The following is a 19,014-nucleotide window of genomic DNA, read 5'->3' on the forward strand; positions in this document are numbered from 1 at the left end:
TCTTCCCCGGCGCGCCCCCTGGCGGCCAAGTCCGCCCGTTGATTCGGCTCCGTCTCAGCCCAGCCCAGCTCAGGGCCCCGCCGCCAGTTTAACTGCAGTCGCGACGACGGCGGCGGCGCCCAGCGCTCCAAGCCTTGCCTTCTTGCTGCTGCTGCTGCTGCCGACGACGACGACTCCTGCTCGGCCGCCGCCGCTGCCCTTCCGCGAGTTAAGTCGGAGCCCCGCGCCGAGGCCCGTCCCGCTCATTTCCTCCCAGCCGCCGCCATGGACATGAAGAAGCGGATCCACTTGGAGCTACGGAACAGGACTCCGCCGGATGTAAGCATGGGCGGGAAGCCGGCGACCACCACCGAAAACCACCCACTTTCCTCGGGGTGGAGGGGGGGGGAAAGAGAGGGAGCAACCGGTTCGGGGGGGGGAGGGGAGCTCGGTTCGGGTGTGAGGTGAGGGGAATGGCGGATAAAAGCGAGCGAGAGAGAGAGCGCGCGGAGGTGGCTCGGCCTGAGGGAGGCGGGAAGAGCAGAAGCGGGCGCGCGTGTGTATGTCGGGGGAGAGCGGCGGGCGGGCGGCTGGCTGAGGAGAAGGGCTCCTCCGCGCGGCCGCCATGTTGTTCCGCCGCCGCTGCGTCCGTGTGAGGGAAGAGAGCGTGGGGCTGCCTTGCGGAGAGGCGGTTGGTGCCTCGCGCGCGTGCTCTCTCTCTCTCTCGCGTGCGCGCGACGGCCCCGCCGCGTCCGTCGTCGTCGTCTTCTTCTTCTTAGCCGGTGGGCGCGCGTTTGGGGCGCGCGCCGCTTCTCCCACCCCCACAGCGTCCCTCTTAAACGGGCAACAGCTGCATTGAGAAATAAAAAAAAATAGACAAAACGGAAGGCCGAGTGAGTGAGCGCGCTCCTCCGCCTTCTCTTCCTTTGGCGCTCACGTGCGCGCGCGCTGAGGCCTTGTTGCTCGCTCGCTCGTTCGCTCTCCCGCCCTCCCCCCGCCCCACGCCTTCCCCCTTTAAACGGGCGACGGTGTGGGGGGGGGGGACGGTTAGCGAGGGAGCGCGCTTGCGCTTCTTTTTCCGCCTCCCTTCATGGGAGAAGCCGCCGCTCATCTTCCCGCCAAAAACTTCCTTCCCTCCCCTCCCCCCCCCCGCGCGCGCGGCAGCACCACCGCACTTTCCTCTCACAAATAAGAAGAATACTGTAATAATAACCTTAGAGGCGCCACCTATCCAAAGGGAAGCGCTTCTTCGGGATCCCCTGATTTGAAGCAGGAGTGTTTTTAGTTTAAAAAAAGAGTTATATCTCGCGTGTTCCGGGTTTTAAAAGCCTTCCAAATAAAGAAGCACATTAGGAAATCTTCCAAGGTGAAGAATAAAATGGAAGAGTGGGATGAACTTTAAAGGGTTGACAGGGGATGCCCTGACCAGCTTGAAAACTGGAGGAGCAGCACTTTTTCTAGCACCTGTAAAACACACCTGCACCCCATGGAAGAGTGATGGTGCCCGGGGAACTTACTAAGTGTGTGCCTGTCTCGTTGGAAAGCCCTTATGGTATTGGGTAACCCAGCCAGATGGGCAGAGTGTAAATAATAAAATTATTATTATTTATTATTAGTAATACTGTGGTTAGAGTGGCAGACATTTGTGCGTTACGGTACTGTAATGGCACAACCACAAGTTCTTTGGTGGTAAATCAAGGTTTTCTACCTTGCAGAGTTATGGCTCTCTATCAGATCTGAGCTCCCCATGTATGCTAATATTCCCACTTGCCACAGGGCAAGAAGAATTTAAAAGGGGGAAGTAAGCTTGGTGTAGCAGAGTTCATGCCAAGGAAACCTTGATTTTCTTTATTTCTGTTGTGCTAAGGTCGCACTAAAGGCCTAGGAGAAAGACCAGAAAAAGTGAGAGTTGCAATTCATTTCTTCTTGTCATAGTCTTGATTTACCTTTTTATGGGTGGTCTACAATTTTTCACCGGCCTTCCTATGGCTGCTGGGCTCTTCTCACCTGCCAGCTGGAGGGGAGGTAAGCACCTCCAGAAAAATTACCAAAGGAATCTCCCCCAACCTTTCCTATGGGAAAGGCAGAATGGGAGCGTTCCAGCTTCAGCCAGTGCTCTGAAAAGAGATTCCAGTGTCTCTACCCAGCAGCAGCTGCAGAGGGACTCTGAGCCTCATTGCCAAGCACCAACCTCTCTGTCTATTCACCTCTGTCTCCTGTGGGAAAGAGAGGCAAAGAGTGTGCTTCCAACTCTCCTTGTTTTCCTTCCAGTCTTGGGAGCCGGGGATGGCTCAGGGACCGCAATGATGGTACTGGGGTGATCGCCATCCACCTCTGCAGTTGGAAGGAAGGCTTTTATTATTTGTTTTGCTTGTCCTTGCTTTGCAGGAGGATGCTCCATTTGCCATGATGTGTTTTAATTATCACAGCCTGTGCATATTTAAAGCATCATACATGTATACAGTACCTAAGGAAATATGAAGTAGGACTGTACTGCATCTTCTGTGTAGAGGGTGGGCATGGCCAAATAAGTGGATTTCACAAAAGGTGATCTTTGAAAGCTACAACTTTGAAAAAAACAAGTAGTTTGAACCAACAGAGCTGTAAAACAGGAGGGTGCTTCTTGGCAGATACTGCACAATTTAACCATTGCTTGTTACACTATAGTTAGGCACACATCAAGGCCATTTGAAAGCAGTTGTCTCCTTCCTGGTGAACAGTAATTTAACATGGGTAGCCATCTGTCATGTACGATCTAGTTAAGATTCCTGCATTGCAGGGGGTTGGACCAGATGACCATTGGGATACCTTCCAACTCTACAATTTTATAATTCTATGATTTTGCTTGTCCTTAGATTTGTGAAGCTGCATGAGTCACTTCTTGAGTGTCTGTTATGTATGGACTCTGCATAGCTGAATGTTGATGAGACGCTGCTGTGCCCCCTGTGAAGTTCTTAATGATATGCTCTGTTTTGAATTGTGAAAAGATTTGCCAGTGAAGGACCACTTGGTTTATTTTGGCCTCCCTTTTCTCTTAACTGTTGCAGTTTGTCATAGGAGAGTTTTACATACATATTAATATTCATACAAGTACACAAGTTCAGCAGGTAGTAATTGGAACACGTAATTTTACAAGGTGGTTGATGATCTGAATCAAAACAAACTCGTACATGGTTTTAGTGCCAATGGATACTTCCTGTTGCACTTTCTGATGTATAGCATTATTGTTACAGAAACTGACACCTGGGAGTGCCTTAATCTTGTAGTGCCAACAGTATTTTGCCAATAACTCAGTCCAGCTATTAGATCATAGATAGGCAAACTAAGGCCCGGGGGCTGGATCCGCCCCAATCGCCTTCCAAATCCGGCTTGCCGATGGTCCAGGAATCAGCATGTTTTTACATGAGTAGAATGTGTGCTTTTATTTAAAATGCATATCTGGGTTATTTGTGGGGCATAGGAATTTGTTCATATTTTTTCTCTCCAAAATATAGTCCTGCCCCCCACAAGATCTGAGGGACAGTGGACCAGCCCTCTGCTGAAAAAGTTTCCTGACCCCTGTATTAGATGTTGCGCATCAGCCAGGAAAGGTTAAAAACAGTTGAATAGCTGCACTGATTGAGGAAGGATTTTTTCCGTAATAGTTCAAACTACAAGATCTTCATGCACCTGATTGTTCAGGTGTCTAATTAGATGCCTAGGAATAGCTAGGAAACAAAATAGATATTGGACACTGATATTATGTGTTCCCTCATCAACATACTGGTCAGTTGACCTCTTCTGCACCAGATGTATTTTCCAAACACACAAACAGCAGCTCTATTTAGAGTCCATTTAATACTCACTGAAGCAGGAGTGGGGAACCTGTGGCCCTTCTTTGACTTTTAGCCATACCTGGCATGGACTATTGGGAGTTGGAGGCCCTCAGCACCTACTGTAAAGAGAGATAGTATTAGAACAATATATTTGGTGAAAGTTACATCAGTGTGATTGTAACGACAGTCTGAATGCGGCGGGAGAAGTGGAGAGAAGGCTAACTAGTGCTGCCACCTTGGCTAAGATGACGGAATTCTTCCAAAGGGATTTGAGAAAAAATAAATAAAAAGTCCTTCAAGCTGCGTAAATAACTTTATTCCTCCATTTCTTCAATGGATTTTGCCGACCACCCATTGATCCTCGGTTTTCAAACATTTCGGAAATTGAACAGTCTTCCAGAACAGATTACGTTCGAAAACCAAGGTGCCACTGTATTACTATGCATGTGTTGCTCTTTTAAGTATTTATAAACTGGAGAAATAGACCAACATTTAAAATTCTTTACAAGTGACTTCTCATATATAGCTGAATATATTTCTGGTAGACGTTGAGTACAAAGTTCAAATTAATATATGTTTATTGAGGGTCATTAGTAAAGGGCAAACCACTCTCTTCCTGCTGGCGTATATCAGGGCTTTTTCCTTTGTGGTAAAATACATGCCATGTTATCCATAAACTTTTTAAAAAAACAACACGTTTTAGGAAACTAATCATGAGTATCTGATGTGAAATCTCGTAAATGACTTTAACAGTTTGTAATGAGCTGGTATGCATTTGATACAGTCATATTAAGGAAAATAATTAGCACTGGATCCACTGCTTGATCAGGCTTGTGAAACTGTCAAACAAGAAGAGGAACTTGTTTTAGATTCATTAAAATTCTTCAGCTGGAAAAAGGAATTTAAGGTAAACTGGTCTTTGCTATCTGTTACAACAGATGATGATAAAAGTACTGCTAATTTTGAAATTATATTGAAAGGAAGTCATGACTTGCTTGCATTATGATAGTGGTAAGAATAGCAAGCTAACTTTATATGCATTATTTTTTATGGCTTGAATTCTTAGGTTTATAGAATTGTAGAATTATCTGTCTTGATGCATGTATTCTGCTCCGATACCAGACAGCCCTTAAAAATATGTCTCGTTCCCTCTACCCCTCGGCCTCTCCTTTTGGGTGGGACCAGGTCTGCCATGAGCAGATAAACTCCCCAGCACACCCTCTTGTTTTGGGCATGTTTGCTCACTTTCCACATGTAGTGAATGATTGGAGACTGTAGTTAGTGGTGTATGTCGTGCTTCTGGTCGAATCCTCTGCTAGGCTAGAATGGGGGCATTCATCTGCCTGAATTACAGTGCATTTTAACTGTATCAATATGAAATCTAAAACTGAGATTCCTAGAGCTGCTTACATTTCATGCCAGCAGTTATCTTAATTTTTGCTTTTCATATATTTTTATCACAATGAAGTTAAGGCAGTTTTCATAATGAGAAGCCTCTTTGGGTTGGTTTCATGCAGATATTCTATTTAGGTCTTTGACTATTGTACTGAAACACTTGAGGTTTGAAAATACAAACCCTGTACTTTGCATAGACTTCAAATGCTGAAGATCCTCTCACATGATTGATATATGATAGCTGTTTGTTACTCTTACCACTCTTTGTCTCTTGCTGTGCTAACATTTAGACCAAAGCTTTCTGAATTGTGTGTTGTAGCACATTAGTGTGTCGGCTGCAGTGTGTGGGTGTGTCACATGAAACCTCCCTGCGCTCCTCCAGGGGCTGGAAAGGGGTTAACCTCCGGTTTGCTAAGAAAACTAAATTACTATGTCATGAAATGGTACGTGTCTAAAAAGTGTGTCACCAACATGAAAAGTTTGGAAAGTTCTGGTTTAGATTGTAAGTTGTTTGGGCAGCGATGTTAGACTTAAAACTTCCACCAGCTCCATCGGTCAGATGTGATGGGATTAGTAGCCCAGCAATACTTGGAGGGCCACAGGGTTCTCACCCCTGTGCAGTTCTAAAAAGTGCTATTGATAATATGTAACAATAAATACTATTTAACTTTTCAGAGAGGCACACAAACCTGGTGTGATAGCATACTTAGAAATGAAACCTTTTGCCTATTCTTTTCTGTTATCTTTTTTTCCTTTGCATTGTGATGATTTATATTTAGCACAGTGGGACTATTATCCCTTTGTAGCTCTTCTCCCTGGTCCCTTAGTGTTCTTTTCTCAGCAGTATCTGATTGCTCCCTTTGTATTGTGAAGACACCCCATTGCATTGTACTTAATTTGGGGGAAAGCTTATGGTATCCACCAGCAAGTGAATTTGATTGAGGTATTCTTGAAACACGTCTGCATTGAAATTTTCTATACTTTTGAGTCAGTCCTGGAATGCTATTCTTGCAGCGTAAGAGAAGCTTCTCTGCAAAACATAGTCAGTGGTGTAGAGAATTCTATGCCGACAACATTTTCAGAGTGGTTCAAAGTACATTGCTTGTGGTGGCTCCCTTTAAATTCTGAAAACCCTCCAATGCTTAGGTATCATTTGGAAGAAATGAAAGTTCTTTTAATTTGGAGTGGGTTCTAGTAGCCAGGGATAGAAAGTGATGTTTAATCACAATTACATGGGGTTTTGCAACTGATGAATTGTTAACTTGCAACAAACAGTTAGGTTTACGTAGTTTGTAAATCAAAATAATTGCATAGCAGCAGACTTCCCTGTATGTACATGTGGCATATTTTTATCAGATGCAGTTCTGTGCACTGTTACTTGCTGTTGTTTTTAAATAAATTGTACTTATTTGTTTGTCGCTTCAGGTCCAAGAGCTTGTTCTTGACAACTGCAGATCAAATGAAGGCAAAATTGAGGGGCTGTCAGGAGAGTTTATCAACTTGGAGTTTCTTAGTTTAATAAACGTTGGACTGACATCTGTCTTGAATCTCCCTAAACTCCCAAAGTTGAAAAAGGTAAGACCTGGGTGGGAGATTATTGGGTTTTCATATCTGCACAGTGTTGCTAATTCCCATTTCCGTAAATGATCTTAATATGGCTACAAATCAAATGGCTGTTTTTCTCCTTTGCTTTCTAAAATGTAATCATAGATTTAGATATATGCTGAGATCCTGTGCCGCTGACACATACCTCTTTCAGTCACGGTCCTTTGTCTTGGGTGTTTTTTCTAGACCCAACTCTTGTTTTGGGGCTCAGTCTAGACAAATACATAATTGGGCAGGGAGGGGGAAAGGAGCAGATTGCAAAATGAGTCCTAATGAGAGCAGTAGTGGAAAAATGAATGAAGTGGATTCAAACACATTTTAAAAATAATTTTGGAGGGAGATAGCAAAGAAAGAGACGAAGCAGAAATTGTTACTGTACCTGTTGCTGGTGTTTTGGATCTTAATTAAGATTTGGAGAGTTCAGTGGCAAAAGCACATTGCAATTGTAATCTGCCTTTCGGAAAGGTGGCTGTCTATGGAGATGTGGTTGGGCAAGTTGTGGTGGTACTCATGGGTCACAGTGTTGCTGTGGGTATCAAATATTTGTATTTGATGGCACTCCTTCCCTTCCCTTCCTTACCACCCCCCGCAAAAAAAGACCCAGAGCTGTGGCAGGATGAGTTGCCTGCAAACTACTTGTTGCAATGGAACCTGTAAGTCAGAGGAGCAGAACTACATACTGCATCATGATTAGGAGCCAGAGGTGTGAAGATAGCATATTGTAGCTCATTGAAATAGCAGAAATGGGGAAAGGCTTTAATTTTGTCTTGTCCTCCCAAGCTTCTTGGCTACTCCACTATTAAGAGATTAATTACTTTGCATTGTAATTTTTTAGAGGAATGTTATGAAAAGGGGTTGTTTGGGAATAGTGATGTGGACTTTCCATAATTTTTTCCAGTCTCCCAAAGCAATTGGGATTTGATCTAGCATGTTTGACTTCTATTAGTTTCTTAACGTAAATATGACATACAGTGGTGCCCCGCAAGACGAACGCCTCGCAAGACGGAAAACCCGCTAGACAAAAGGGTTTTCCGTTTTGGAGGCGCTTCGCAAAACGAATTTCCCTATGGGCTTGCTTTGCAAGACGAAAATGTCTTGCGAGTTCCTGCAGGGTTCCCCCCCCTTTTCCTAAGCCCTAAGCCGCTTATCAGCTGATCCGCTGATAAGCCGCTTATCAGCTGATCCGCTAAAAGCCGCTAAACCTCTAATAGCGCTAATCCACTAAGCTGTCAATGGGCTTGCTTCGCAAGACGAAAAAACCGCTATACAAAGCGTCTTGCGAGGCACCACTGTATTCATTTTATGTGCTCTATAAATATCTCAAAACATTTTTCCAAAAGTACGTGCACTGAGATATTTTGATTAGGGAGAAAATCAGTAAAATACACAATGTGGTTAAATGTTATGTTTCAAGTCTTACCTGAAAATTACTTTTTATGATAATAAGTCTAAATATTTTATGACATAATTCAACAGCATACACTTATATGTTTAAATGTTAAGCGGGGAATGAAGGCACTGAAAACTGTTACCACAGAAGTGTGTCACAAAAGGTAGAGTAAGTATAGAAGGGAGAACAAATCAAATCAGTTTTAGAACTTAGTGTTGTATGTAGCAAAACCTTGATACCCGTTTTTCCATTAGAAGAGTTCAGTTTCAGGAGAGGTATCTGTAGCATAGAATTTGGTCCTTAGTTCTTTCCCTGCCCAATATTTATTCAAATAGCTCACCCTTCAGCAGAGCTGAAAATACCTATTTAGAGGTGCTAATATGTGTGTGGAACTCTGCAAAGGGGAGAGTGATTTGGAGCAGGAAAGTGGTAGGTAGGTTTTTGGTACCAAATTCTGCTCCTGAAACTATTTTTCCTCAATGAATGCAGTCATTTGACTTTTAAGAGTATTTGCATGTAAAGTGTAGTCAGCATGAGAAACAATTTAAGGACGTGCTCATAAATGGCTGAGATCTGAGGGCAGGCTTGTTTCACAGGCATTCCCATATTATGCTGGTGGTGCAAGTTGTACATTAGGTTATTTTATCAGATAATGGATTGATACACAATAAAGATCAAAGTCCACTTAAATCTGCATTGGGTACTTGTACCTGTTTGTTTTATTTGTATCATTCCCACCTACCCTCCTAAATTTTATTCAGTCCTCATCTTTTAGGTAATTTGGGTGAAACGTAAGATTTTAGCTAGCTCTGAAATACATAGTCAGCTTCCAGATCATATGTCTAAATGGCAGATTTTCAAAGATTTCTGAAGCCATCCCATAAAATGTTGAAGTTATCTTGTTGCACCCAAGAACCTTAAATATAATCAGAACTTCCTTCATAAGGATTCCATACAAGCACAAAGCTCAATGGGTTGGATCCAGAGAAAATTGAGTGGAACTCCAAACTCAAAACAGTGTTTTTCTGGCTTTCTTGCTCCCTGTGCCCCTGAAAAGTTACTCATGAGAGTCCAAGGACCATCTGGGATAAGCTGGGAGGGGGCATTGGACAGTAGTAGCAGGATGGGAATCAGGAGGAATTTGGTGAGCTTTCCTTGGCAAGTAGAAGTGCTTTTTTGCTCATGCAAGACATCTCTGGATCCCAGCTGACCTGGCATTAAAAAAATACATAAAATACATTGTATGGGGGGATTTAAAATGTGGGCTGCTTCCATGACTGCTACTCAACATCCCTCTTACACACTTAACTAATTTTTCTACCAACCTACCTCTAATAAGCAGGGGGAAATAGTGTATATTAAAACTATACGCAAATATATTTCTTGCAAGGAAACACTACATTTTCTTGATATGGTATGTGGTGTGGAACACACACACACGTGTGTTAGTTGCTCTTGTTCATAGAGCATATTTAGAATGAGAGGTATTGAACAACTAACATTTTGATAAAGGAATGTAGCTGAATTGGGATCCTCTCTGTTTTTTTTAAGAAAAATGTCAAGATGGGAGACGATAATCTCAGTCTAGACCAGGATTCCAGTTCAGGAATGTGCTGCTAGGGAAGCCAACATTTTTTGTTTGCTTGTTGGAGCTTACATGCAAGCAAAATGGGCATGCTAACCAAAATACACGTAGAGTAGAAAGAATGAGAATAGGGCCTTTCACAGTTGCTTCACAAGTAAAATATTTTGTTAAGGAAGTTGTCTGTGTGTATATGTGCAAGACTGATAGTGTTAAATGGCTACCACATATAAAGTTAAAATGTGAATTTTAAAAATTAGCATGGTTGGCCATCATCTTAAATCTTGACACTCCAAAACTAAATTGTACATTTCGATTTCAAACTTAGTGCCCCCCAGGTGGTCAACTGTAGAAACGCTGATTTGGCAAAGGCAAGTTCATTGACCTCATGGAATTAAGTACTGTACAAGGATTGTTCGTTATGGCAGTTCCCTAATTCAGCTTTACATTAATTCAGCAATCTTGTTGCCCCGCTTAAATAGCACCTTGTTCAGATTCTCTCATGACAACATATCAATACTGTGGGTATGGTCCAGCTAAAAGTTAAGGAGCTGTTAAGTCCTATTGATTTCAATGATGACTGAGGATTAAAATAAATTTAAGAGCCATTGGACTTAATCTCAGGAAAGTGGGTATAGGATTGGAGCCTAAATGCCAAATTACATGGCAAGTGGTGCTGCTGGTTGTCCTCTGTGTTGCAGAGGCTTTATTTCCCTCCACTAGAAGTCAGGTATTTAGAGTTTCTGGTCCCATGCTCTGAAACATTCTTCAAGCAGAGATTTGGCAGGCATTCTTGCTTTTCATTTTCAAGTGTCTCTTGAAGACATCTATTTATGCAACTATTGAATTGTATTTTTTTTTTTATCAGCCAGTCATTTTAATATTCCTCTACTTTTAAAATGTTTTTTTTTATTGCGTATACTGTGTACACCACTAGATTGTATTTTATGAATTGGCGGTATATAAGTACTTTTATAAATAAATAATACCATGCTATAGCAACCTAAACATTTAGCTTCCATCCTAAACACATAGTAATGAGTAAGACCCATTAAACCGTGGGTCTTACATCCCAGTAGATATGCATATGATTACATTGTTGGTGCCTTTTATTTATTTGCAGGAGGAACAGAATAATTATATAGAATGTATTTTGCTGCACCAACTCCAATAACTTTCATTTATTTCAGCATTTCAATCTGTTCAGGCTTTTTCATCTGATATATGTTTTGGAGCAAAGAGATTTTTATAAAAAGAAGAGGCTGTTATGTAACCATGTTTGACCATGAGGCTTCTCTTAAGAAAATGGCTGAGCAGCAGAGCTGTATTTGTGTTAGGTGTAATCTTGAAAAACCTAGGTCAGCAATTTTGTTAGCCTTGGAAAAACATAGGGCCCACTTACTCTACAGACTTAGACTAGAATGCTATGTGCACACTTACCTGGGAGTAATTATGATTGAACTTAATAGGACTTGCATAGGATTGCACAGGTAAAACTCTGTTCGTAATCCTTCCCGCTTCGCAGTCAACCTTGGGAACTGAAGTCCTTGAAAGGCAAAGGAACTTCTTACAAAGAATTTCTAGCACCTCATCAAAGTTCAGTTCCTGGGATTCACTGGAAACAATGCCAGCTAAACTGGTAGAAAACCAGTTCAGATTGGTAATATATATTATACCCATAGCTGAATGTATATGTTTCATTCTGTGAAAGACTGGAGCCATTAGGACAGACATGGGGAATTTATACTCCACTAGGCCTCGTAAACTGCCCCCCCCCAGTTTGCTCTTTCTAAACCATGCCCCCTCCCCATCCCACAGTGAACAGGTCATCCAGGAAGAGATCTTGAAGTCAAACTGAACGAGGGAAAATACATATATATGTTTTGGCCTCACCCTCTTTGGATATGCAACCATTTCCTCCCTGCCCCCCAAGGAAATTCGGCCCTTGGGGCAAGGGGAGGTTTCCCACTGTGCATGCAGTGATGTAGCAACCTCTTCCTTATGTAAGCCAACATGGTGTAATTGGGAATATTTATTACAGCATTGCACTGCAACTCAGTGAGCACAAATCTCTAGCTTCTATTGCCAGATATTTTTATGAATGCTTTTTGTGGGGGTGGGCAGGCAAGCATAAATTTAAGTATTGATCTGGATAAATATTATTTGAATCTCAGCCTTGTGAATGTTTTGCTTCTAACTGCACTGTTGCTGATATGTTCACTATTTTGCCTTTTGTGGTTCCTGTTGCAGCTTGAACTCAGTGACAACCGAATTTCTGGAGGTCTTGATGTATTAGCAGAAAAACTTCCAAACCTCACACATCTAAACCTCAGTGGAAACAAGCTGAAGGATATCAGTACCTTGGAGCCATTGGTATGTTCTTAATGGGTTAAAAAAATCTTATGCCTCTCTGTGGTTTAAATGCAGAGATTATCATTCAAAAGAGGGCCTTTCCCCCAAAAAGGCAGTCTGCAGTTTGATGCCAACATAGATGCCTTGCTTAGTGCATTTTTGTGGGCACTAAGTAAATGTATGAGCAAATCAAGACACCTGAAGCAAGCAAATATACCTCTTATGACATTTCATAGCTGATGCTCTAGTTCTCAAACATATTGGCCCCAAACATACTGACCCTAATCCAGCTTTAGTAATGAGCAACAAGTAAGCCCCTGGATGGGAATATGCTTCCCCATCTGCTTCAAAAGATGTATCTAGCAAAGTCAGCAGAGGCCAAATGAACATTTCAATGTGTGTGCATTTTCCAGATTCAAATCTACATCAGCTACATAGGCAGAAGCCAAGTTAGCATTTATATCTTAAGCCCATATCCCATTACTTTTAGTAATGAATATGTTTTCATGTTAACCTTTTTAGTTTATTGGTTTCAGTCAAATTAGACTCCCCTTTCTGTGTCTGGCAGATTTTGATTTTATATCCGATTTGTCTATAAAAATGCATGTTATCAGAACATTTAATTCCATACGTCAGCCATGATGCTGTGCAGTCAAGAATTCTAAACTCATTTGCTACAAATCTACTTGCCATCTATCCTGTTTGGCAGAATGAGTTAAAATAGGAATCATGTGTTGCCTGTTGTGCAGCATAACTTCATTGTTGTCAAACATGGAACATACTGACTGGAAATTATGACAAAAACTCATATTCTGTTTGTTGTGCCTTGTTTCTTCAAGAATTTCCTAAAATCACTAGTCAAATAAGTTGTATTAATCTATAAATTATGTTAGTAATATCAAGTCAAATTAGAAGTTGATTTGCTTTTATTCCAGATAGTAGATTCATTTTGCTGCTTAGTACCTGTTTGCTAATGATATAATAACTCAAGCAAGCGTCTTAATTTCTCCATGCAAAAATGGAATATTTAAAGGCAGTTTATATGGTGTCTAGAATCAAGCAGCAATACTTACCTTAGACTGTACTATTTTAGCATGCAGGTGGCAGATGATGTTGCCGATACATTGTTTATTTTATATGAAGGAAGTCCAAAAAGATTTACCAATTTATTTACTGATTTTTTAAAAAGACTGTTTCTTAGGTAGAATCATAGACTGTAGAGTTTGAAGGGACTGTGGTGATCATCTAGTCTAACCCATTGCAATGCAAGAATCTTTCACTCAACATGGGGCTTGAACCCACAACCCTAAGATTTAAATTAAGTTTTCAAAGGAGCACCTTTTATTAGGTGATTCATGAGTTACAAATGTCTCCAGGTGAATTTCCAGTCATCTGAGTTTCTGCTTCATTGTACGGAGAGGAACTTGTAGATGTAGAGTGTAATAATGATACTTAATAACATTATATGGAGCTTTAGAGTGCTCAAAGTGCTTCACATATATTCCTCAGTTACTGTGTATCTTTACAAGATTTTTATAAAGTAGATCAAGATTAAACCCATACTGCAGGTGGAGTTCACCTGCAGTACAGTGGTACCTCGGGTTAAGTACTTAATTCGTTCCGGAGGTGCGTTCTTAACCTGAAACTGTCCTTAACCTAAAGCACCACCTTAGCTAATGCGGCCTCCTGCTGCTGCCGTGCCGCCGGAGCACGATTTCTGTTCTCATCCTGAAGCAAAGTTCTTAACCTAAGGTAATATTTTTGGGTTAGCTGAGTCTGTAACCTGAAGCGTATGTAACCCAAGGTACCGCTGTAGAGGCAAAATAGTGTACCAAACAAGGAAAGAGTTGATTCTCTCCGTGTAAGATCCAATGTGATTAGGCCAAAATATCCCCCCATTTCGAAGATAACTAGATAGCTTCTTCAGCTAGTTGTTCAGTATTTTCCTCACAAAAGTATTAGGATGAAGCGCCTGAAAATCAACTTCCATGTTACCAAGTTTTAGGCAGAGCCTTGGCAAACATACTGTTCCCCCCCTCCCCCAAATTATCCAGTGGTTGCTTCTTGTCCATGCAATAATAACTTTGCTTGTTTACAATTTTAGAAAAAATTGGACTCTCTGAAGAGCCTTGACCTGTTCAACTGCGAGGTAACAAACTTAAATGACTACCGAGAGAGTGTCTTCAAGCTTCTTCCTCAGCTCACCTACCTGGATGGATATGATCAGGAAGATAAAGAAGCCTCTGACTCAGATTGTGAAGTAGATGGCGTTGATGAGGAAGACGAGGAAGGGGAAGAAGGTGAGGACAGGCATTGTTACTCTTGGGTGGAGAATGTCCAATTCCTAGCTATGGTCTCCAACCTAAAAATTGCACTTGGCTCATTTTCATCTAGAATTTTAATTGCAGAAGAACTGGTGCTGAGTTAAGATGGCACATTTTATACTCATATCCTTCTGAAATGTGCTGGCACCACAACTCAAACAAAAAATGCTATAGCCACCTCTTAAGACTTCCCTTAAGTCACATTGCAAGGAAATGGTGTGTTGTTTTTAGTATATCTTTAAAAGATAGATACTTCCACTCCAGAAATGTAACTGGATCTTCTCATGTTAAAGATGTAAACTTATTTCTGCAATCATAGGACGCTTAGAAGTTACTCCTTTGTTATGTCTTCAGGAGTCTGGTGATAGTTCACAAATTGCTGCAATAGCCTTGCACTCACAAAATCTGCAGGCTGTTTTTAGATTACAGTGGTGCCTCGCAAGATGAAATTAATCCGTTCCGTGAGGCTCTTCGTATAGCGGTTTTTTCATCTTGCGAAGCAAGCCCATTGACAGCTTAGCGGATTAGCGCTATTAGCGGTCTAGCGGCTTTTAGCGGATCAGCTGATAAGCGGCTTATCAGAGTGGATCAGCTGATAAGCGGCTTAGCGGCTTAGGAAGGGGGGGAAAACCCCGCAGGAACTCACAAGACATTTCGTCTTGCGAAGCAAGCCCATAGGGAAATTTGTTTTGCGAAGCGCCTCCAAAACGGAAAACCCTTTTGTCTAGCGGGTTTTCCGTCTTGCGAGGCGTTCGTCTTGCGGGGCACCACTGTAGAGTATCTTGTGTACTGCTTAGCATACAGCCTACACTAAGAGTGTGAGAGACTAGATGCTAAATTCTGGTAGCTTATTAATGTATTTGAAGTGTTGGTGGGTATTAACACAGCCTCATGAGTGCCGAAACCCGGAGGTAACCTGGTACTTCCGGGTTTGGCATGGTCCGTAACCCGAAAATGCGCAACCCGCAGCGTTCGCAATCTGAGGTATGACTGTACTTCCAATAATTAATGACTAATTTGGGGTAGGGAGCTGGGAAAGAACCTTTCTGTTTCTCTGTTATTTACAATCGTTTATCAGTAGCAATTCAGGCAGTTTGACCATACGGTCACTTGTACTGGGGGACTTGCAACCCAGGAAGGCTGGCATGAAGGCTCTGACTGTTTCTCTGCAGCGTTGAATTGGTTGCAGTCAGTTATGTTGGATCTTGCTGGCACTACTTTTTTCATTTATAGTCATCATCAGATCGTTTCCCATCAGATTTGTTTTGCGCTTGAAAGCTTCTTTGAGAAATTAAAGGGGCTTACCAGAGCACTTCTGCAGTGTCCTGGCCCACACTTAAAAGTAATCCATCAGTTTGTTTGGCCTAACTGTTTTTTTTTTAGATGTCCGAACCCTGCCCAGGGTTTCTGACAACAGACCACGGTCTGATGCCATGGTTTGTTGTTGGCTTACAAATTGTGGACTGTTTTAACTTTGACTTGGTGTTGGCACACAAACATGGCAGCTTTGCTTAGCCATGGCTTATTTGCCTACTTTCCCCAAAATACTCATCAAGCTGCAGAGTCATAAGGCACAAGCGGCTGAAAAATGAGACTGTGTGCAAGGCTAGGCAGTTCTTGCTGGCGCTTTTCCCGAAAAAGACCTCCCTCCTAACTTTGCCTGGCAACAGATTCCTTTCCTAATCCCACTACTCCACAAAAAAGTCCTCTCTTGCGAGCCAGGTGGCTTCACTTCACAGCTGCTGCTGTTGCAGGAGAGGGAAATTTAAATGGACTGCAGTCCACCTAGCTAAAGTGAAATATAAAGGAATAAACAGGAAAGCAGCAAAACAAGCAGTATACTACAACATATTTAAGATTCTTAACTAAAAGGTTAAAAAAAAGAGCAACTGGGAACAGTAGTTTAAGACATGCAAAACATCTAAGACACTACTGGGGGGGGGGAGGGAGGCATGACCTTTTCAAACAACACTGCCCTGCCCTTTGCAATAGCCTCATGCAGCTTAAAACTTCACTGTAATTAGCACCTTTTATGGCAACATCCTCACTGAAGAGATGTTTCAGAGGACAATCTTCATGGTACCACAGTGGCTTCTAAAGAAGTTTGACAGATTCATGGAGGTTAAGGCCATCAGTGCACTTAGGTCCTGCTTTCAGGCTTGTCATCAGCATCTGGTTGGCCACTCTGAGAACAGGATGCTAGACTAGGTGGGCCATTGGTCTGATCCTGCAGGCTGCTCTTTTGAAGTCTCAGTACTTTTGACTAAAAACCAGGAGGTGTTGGTGTTTAAAAGTTGAAGTTGAAGGGAGAGGAGCTGGTATGGATCAGCCCATTCTGAGAGCAGCTGGGGAGATCTCATCCTGTTCATGGTAAAGGGGTTGGTGGTGCGGTGAGGTAATGTTGGTGTTAAGGCACCACAAAGAAGTTCAGTATATCAGGCAGGCAATGAGGAATAGGTGGGGGATAGAACAAACCCAAGCTTCAGCTATGGTTTGTTTGGTCATCTGTGGGGCAGCTCATTGTTTCTTAAATATACCATGCCTTCGTGTTGCTGTGGTGAACGAGGCCAGTGTGTATTGAGTATACCCACTTACGTAGTTGGGAATAAGCATTCTGTTTGTTCATGTATTCTTGTTATTTGTTAGTCTCCTAATGAAATTTGTTGCTCACTGCAGTGTTTAGCCACCATACAATACAAAGTTTAAACAATACAATAGGTATGTTAAGACAGCTATAAACTTTTCTAACTTTTAGAAAAATGTAGGTTAACTATAAGGAAAGTTATAGAAACCATTTCTTTCTCAGAAGGTGAGGAAGAAGATGAAGAAGAAGAGGAAGATGGTGAGGAGGAGGAGTTTGATGAGGAAGATGAGGATGAAGAAGGAGAAGAAGGAGAAGACGAAGAAGACGAAATCAGCGGAGAGGTTAGTTGAAAGTATTTCCTGCTTTTATGCTTTCTGTGTTGAAACCTTAGAGGCTTATCTGCCAAGTAGCAAAAAGAGTAACTGGATATGCCTGCCTGCCTGCTTGCTTGGAGGTAAAATTGCTGAGTGATGTTTGAGTGGCGTCCTTATGTATGACCTGGCAAAGGCAGCTGGAACAGTGAGCGGGCTGCCCACTACCAGAATAACTGAAATAATGAAACCTATTCTGCATTACCCAATTTATGTTCTGTCATTGGTCTGCCTCTGTGTGTTGCACACTGTCTGGCTGTTGCTTGGTTGCAAGCTTCAGCCAAGGTGACAGTAAAGAGACTTGGCTGCAGCAGCATGCATCACTGCTTCTCTGCTCATGTCATCCAGTATCTTTGGTTACCCAGCAGAGATTGAGAATACTTCCTTCCAGGAGGTTAATGCAAATGGGAGGAAAAGTGCTACTCTTTCAGTTGCAAACCTGCTTATATTTTCAGGAGGAAGAGTTTGGACGTGATGGGGAAGAGGAGGAGGAGGACGAGGAAGAAGAGGAGGATGAAGGTATGCTCAAAGTTTCAAACCAATTCCTTAATTATATGAATCTCCAGGGTGACAGGATATGGATGCGAGTGGGATGAAGAGGACAAGGATAGAAGGCGACAGAAAATATATTAGATGCTTAGCCCAGCCCATCCAAAATACTGTGCTAAGTAAAGCCGTTCCATTTTAGATGGGAAGTGCAAGTAAAGACAGCAAGGATGTGTGGCTCTAGATTTTTTCCCTATTTCTTTGGTTGTTAGGGTGCAAGCCTTGGTGGCTGTGGCCAACCAGTGGCCTCCAAACCCTTAAAGGTGGGAAGTACTTGGTCCTTGTTGAACTTCCTTCAACTGAGTGAGTGAGCCACTGTGCTATTAAATTACTGAAATGCTAGAATTGGAGACTTTGCGGGAGTGCAGAACAAGTTTATGGGATAATACAGTTGTATTGCTGCCCTTTTGTCAGATGATGAAATGTATTTTTTTCTCTGGTCATTGTATAGATGAAGAAGACAGTGGGAAAGGTGAAAAGAGAAAAAGAGAAGCAGATGACGAAGGGGATGAAGAAGATGACTAAGGCCTTCTGTGTCCCCAAAGGACTGTTCAGTATTGCTTGGGCCACCCCTTGGATGATCTGTGACTTGAGGAGCACTTGAGGCACATTGTAGTTGTCTAAACAAGCCCCCTCCCCCCTCGGGTGCAGCACTCAAAGAGCCAAAGAGTCGGCCTTTCCTGTGACATTCCACATACCCTGCAGCTGATCTCCTCCAGGTGGTTACAGATCTAGCCCTCTTGGGCTAGCACCTTCACTTATCCCCTTGGGGTTCCCAGGCCTTCATCTCCCACTGTTGCCATAGCAAGAAGAACGAGTGTGATGGGTCAGTCCTGGTTGTCAGGGGCTACACACTACCCACTGACTGTAGTCCCTTTTTTACTTTCTGTGCAAAAAGGCTTTGTAAATAGAGTCCTAATGTTTTGGGGACTGTTCTTCATGCTTTGCTTTCCCTGCCTTCCTTTTCCTTTTCTAAGCTGTTGGATATTTTTTACATTAGGATGTTTTATGCAACAACAGAAAAGTATTTTTAAGAACTTGAAATGAAATAAACGTTATTTGGTAAACTAA

General features: G+C 42.4%; 1 protein-coding gene across 2 annotated transcripts; it reads left to right on the plus strand.

Moving 5' to 3' along the window:
- ANP32B (acidic nuclear phosphoprotein 32 family member B) lies at nt 1-19,014 on the plus strand. Of its 2 annotated transcripts, none has more exons than XM_081845583.1 (7): nt 1-318; nt 6,615-6,764; nt 12,017-12,139; nt 14,223-14,418; nt 17,252-17,367; nt 17,853-17,916; nt 18,395-19,014. In XM_081845583.1, the coding sequence occupies exons 1-7, from the start codon at nt 265-267 to the stop codon at nt 18,466-18,468; spliced, it is 777 nt and encodes a 258-aa protein (XP_081701709.1). In that variant the 5' UTR covers nt 1-264; the 3' UTR covers nt 18,469-19,014. The 2 variants fall into 2 exon arrangements, with proteins under 2 accessions (XP_081701709.1, XP_081701708.1); XM_081845582.1 differs by having other exon boundaries at nt 6-318; nt 17,249-17,367.

This window comes from Podarcis erhardii, assembly GCF_964252035.2.
Source record: "Podarcis erhardii genome assembly, chromosome: 17".
Classification (NCBI taxonomy): Eukaryota; Metazoa; Chordata; class Lepidosauria; order Squamata; family Lacertidae; genus Podarcis; species Podarcis erhardii.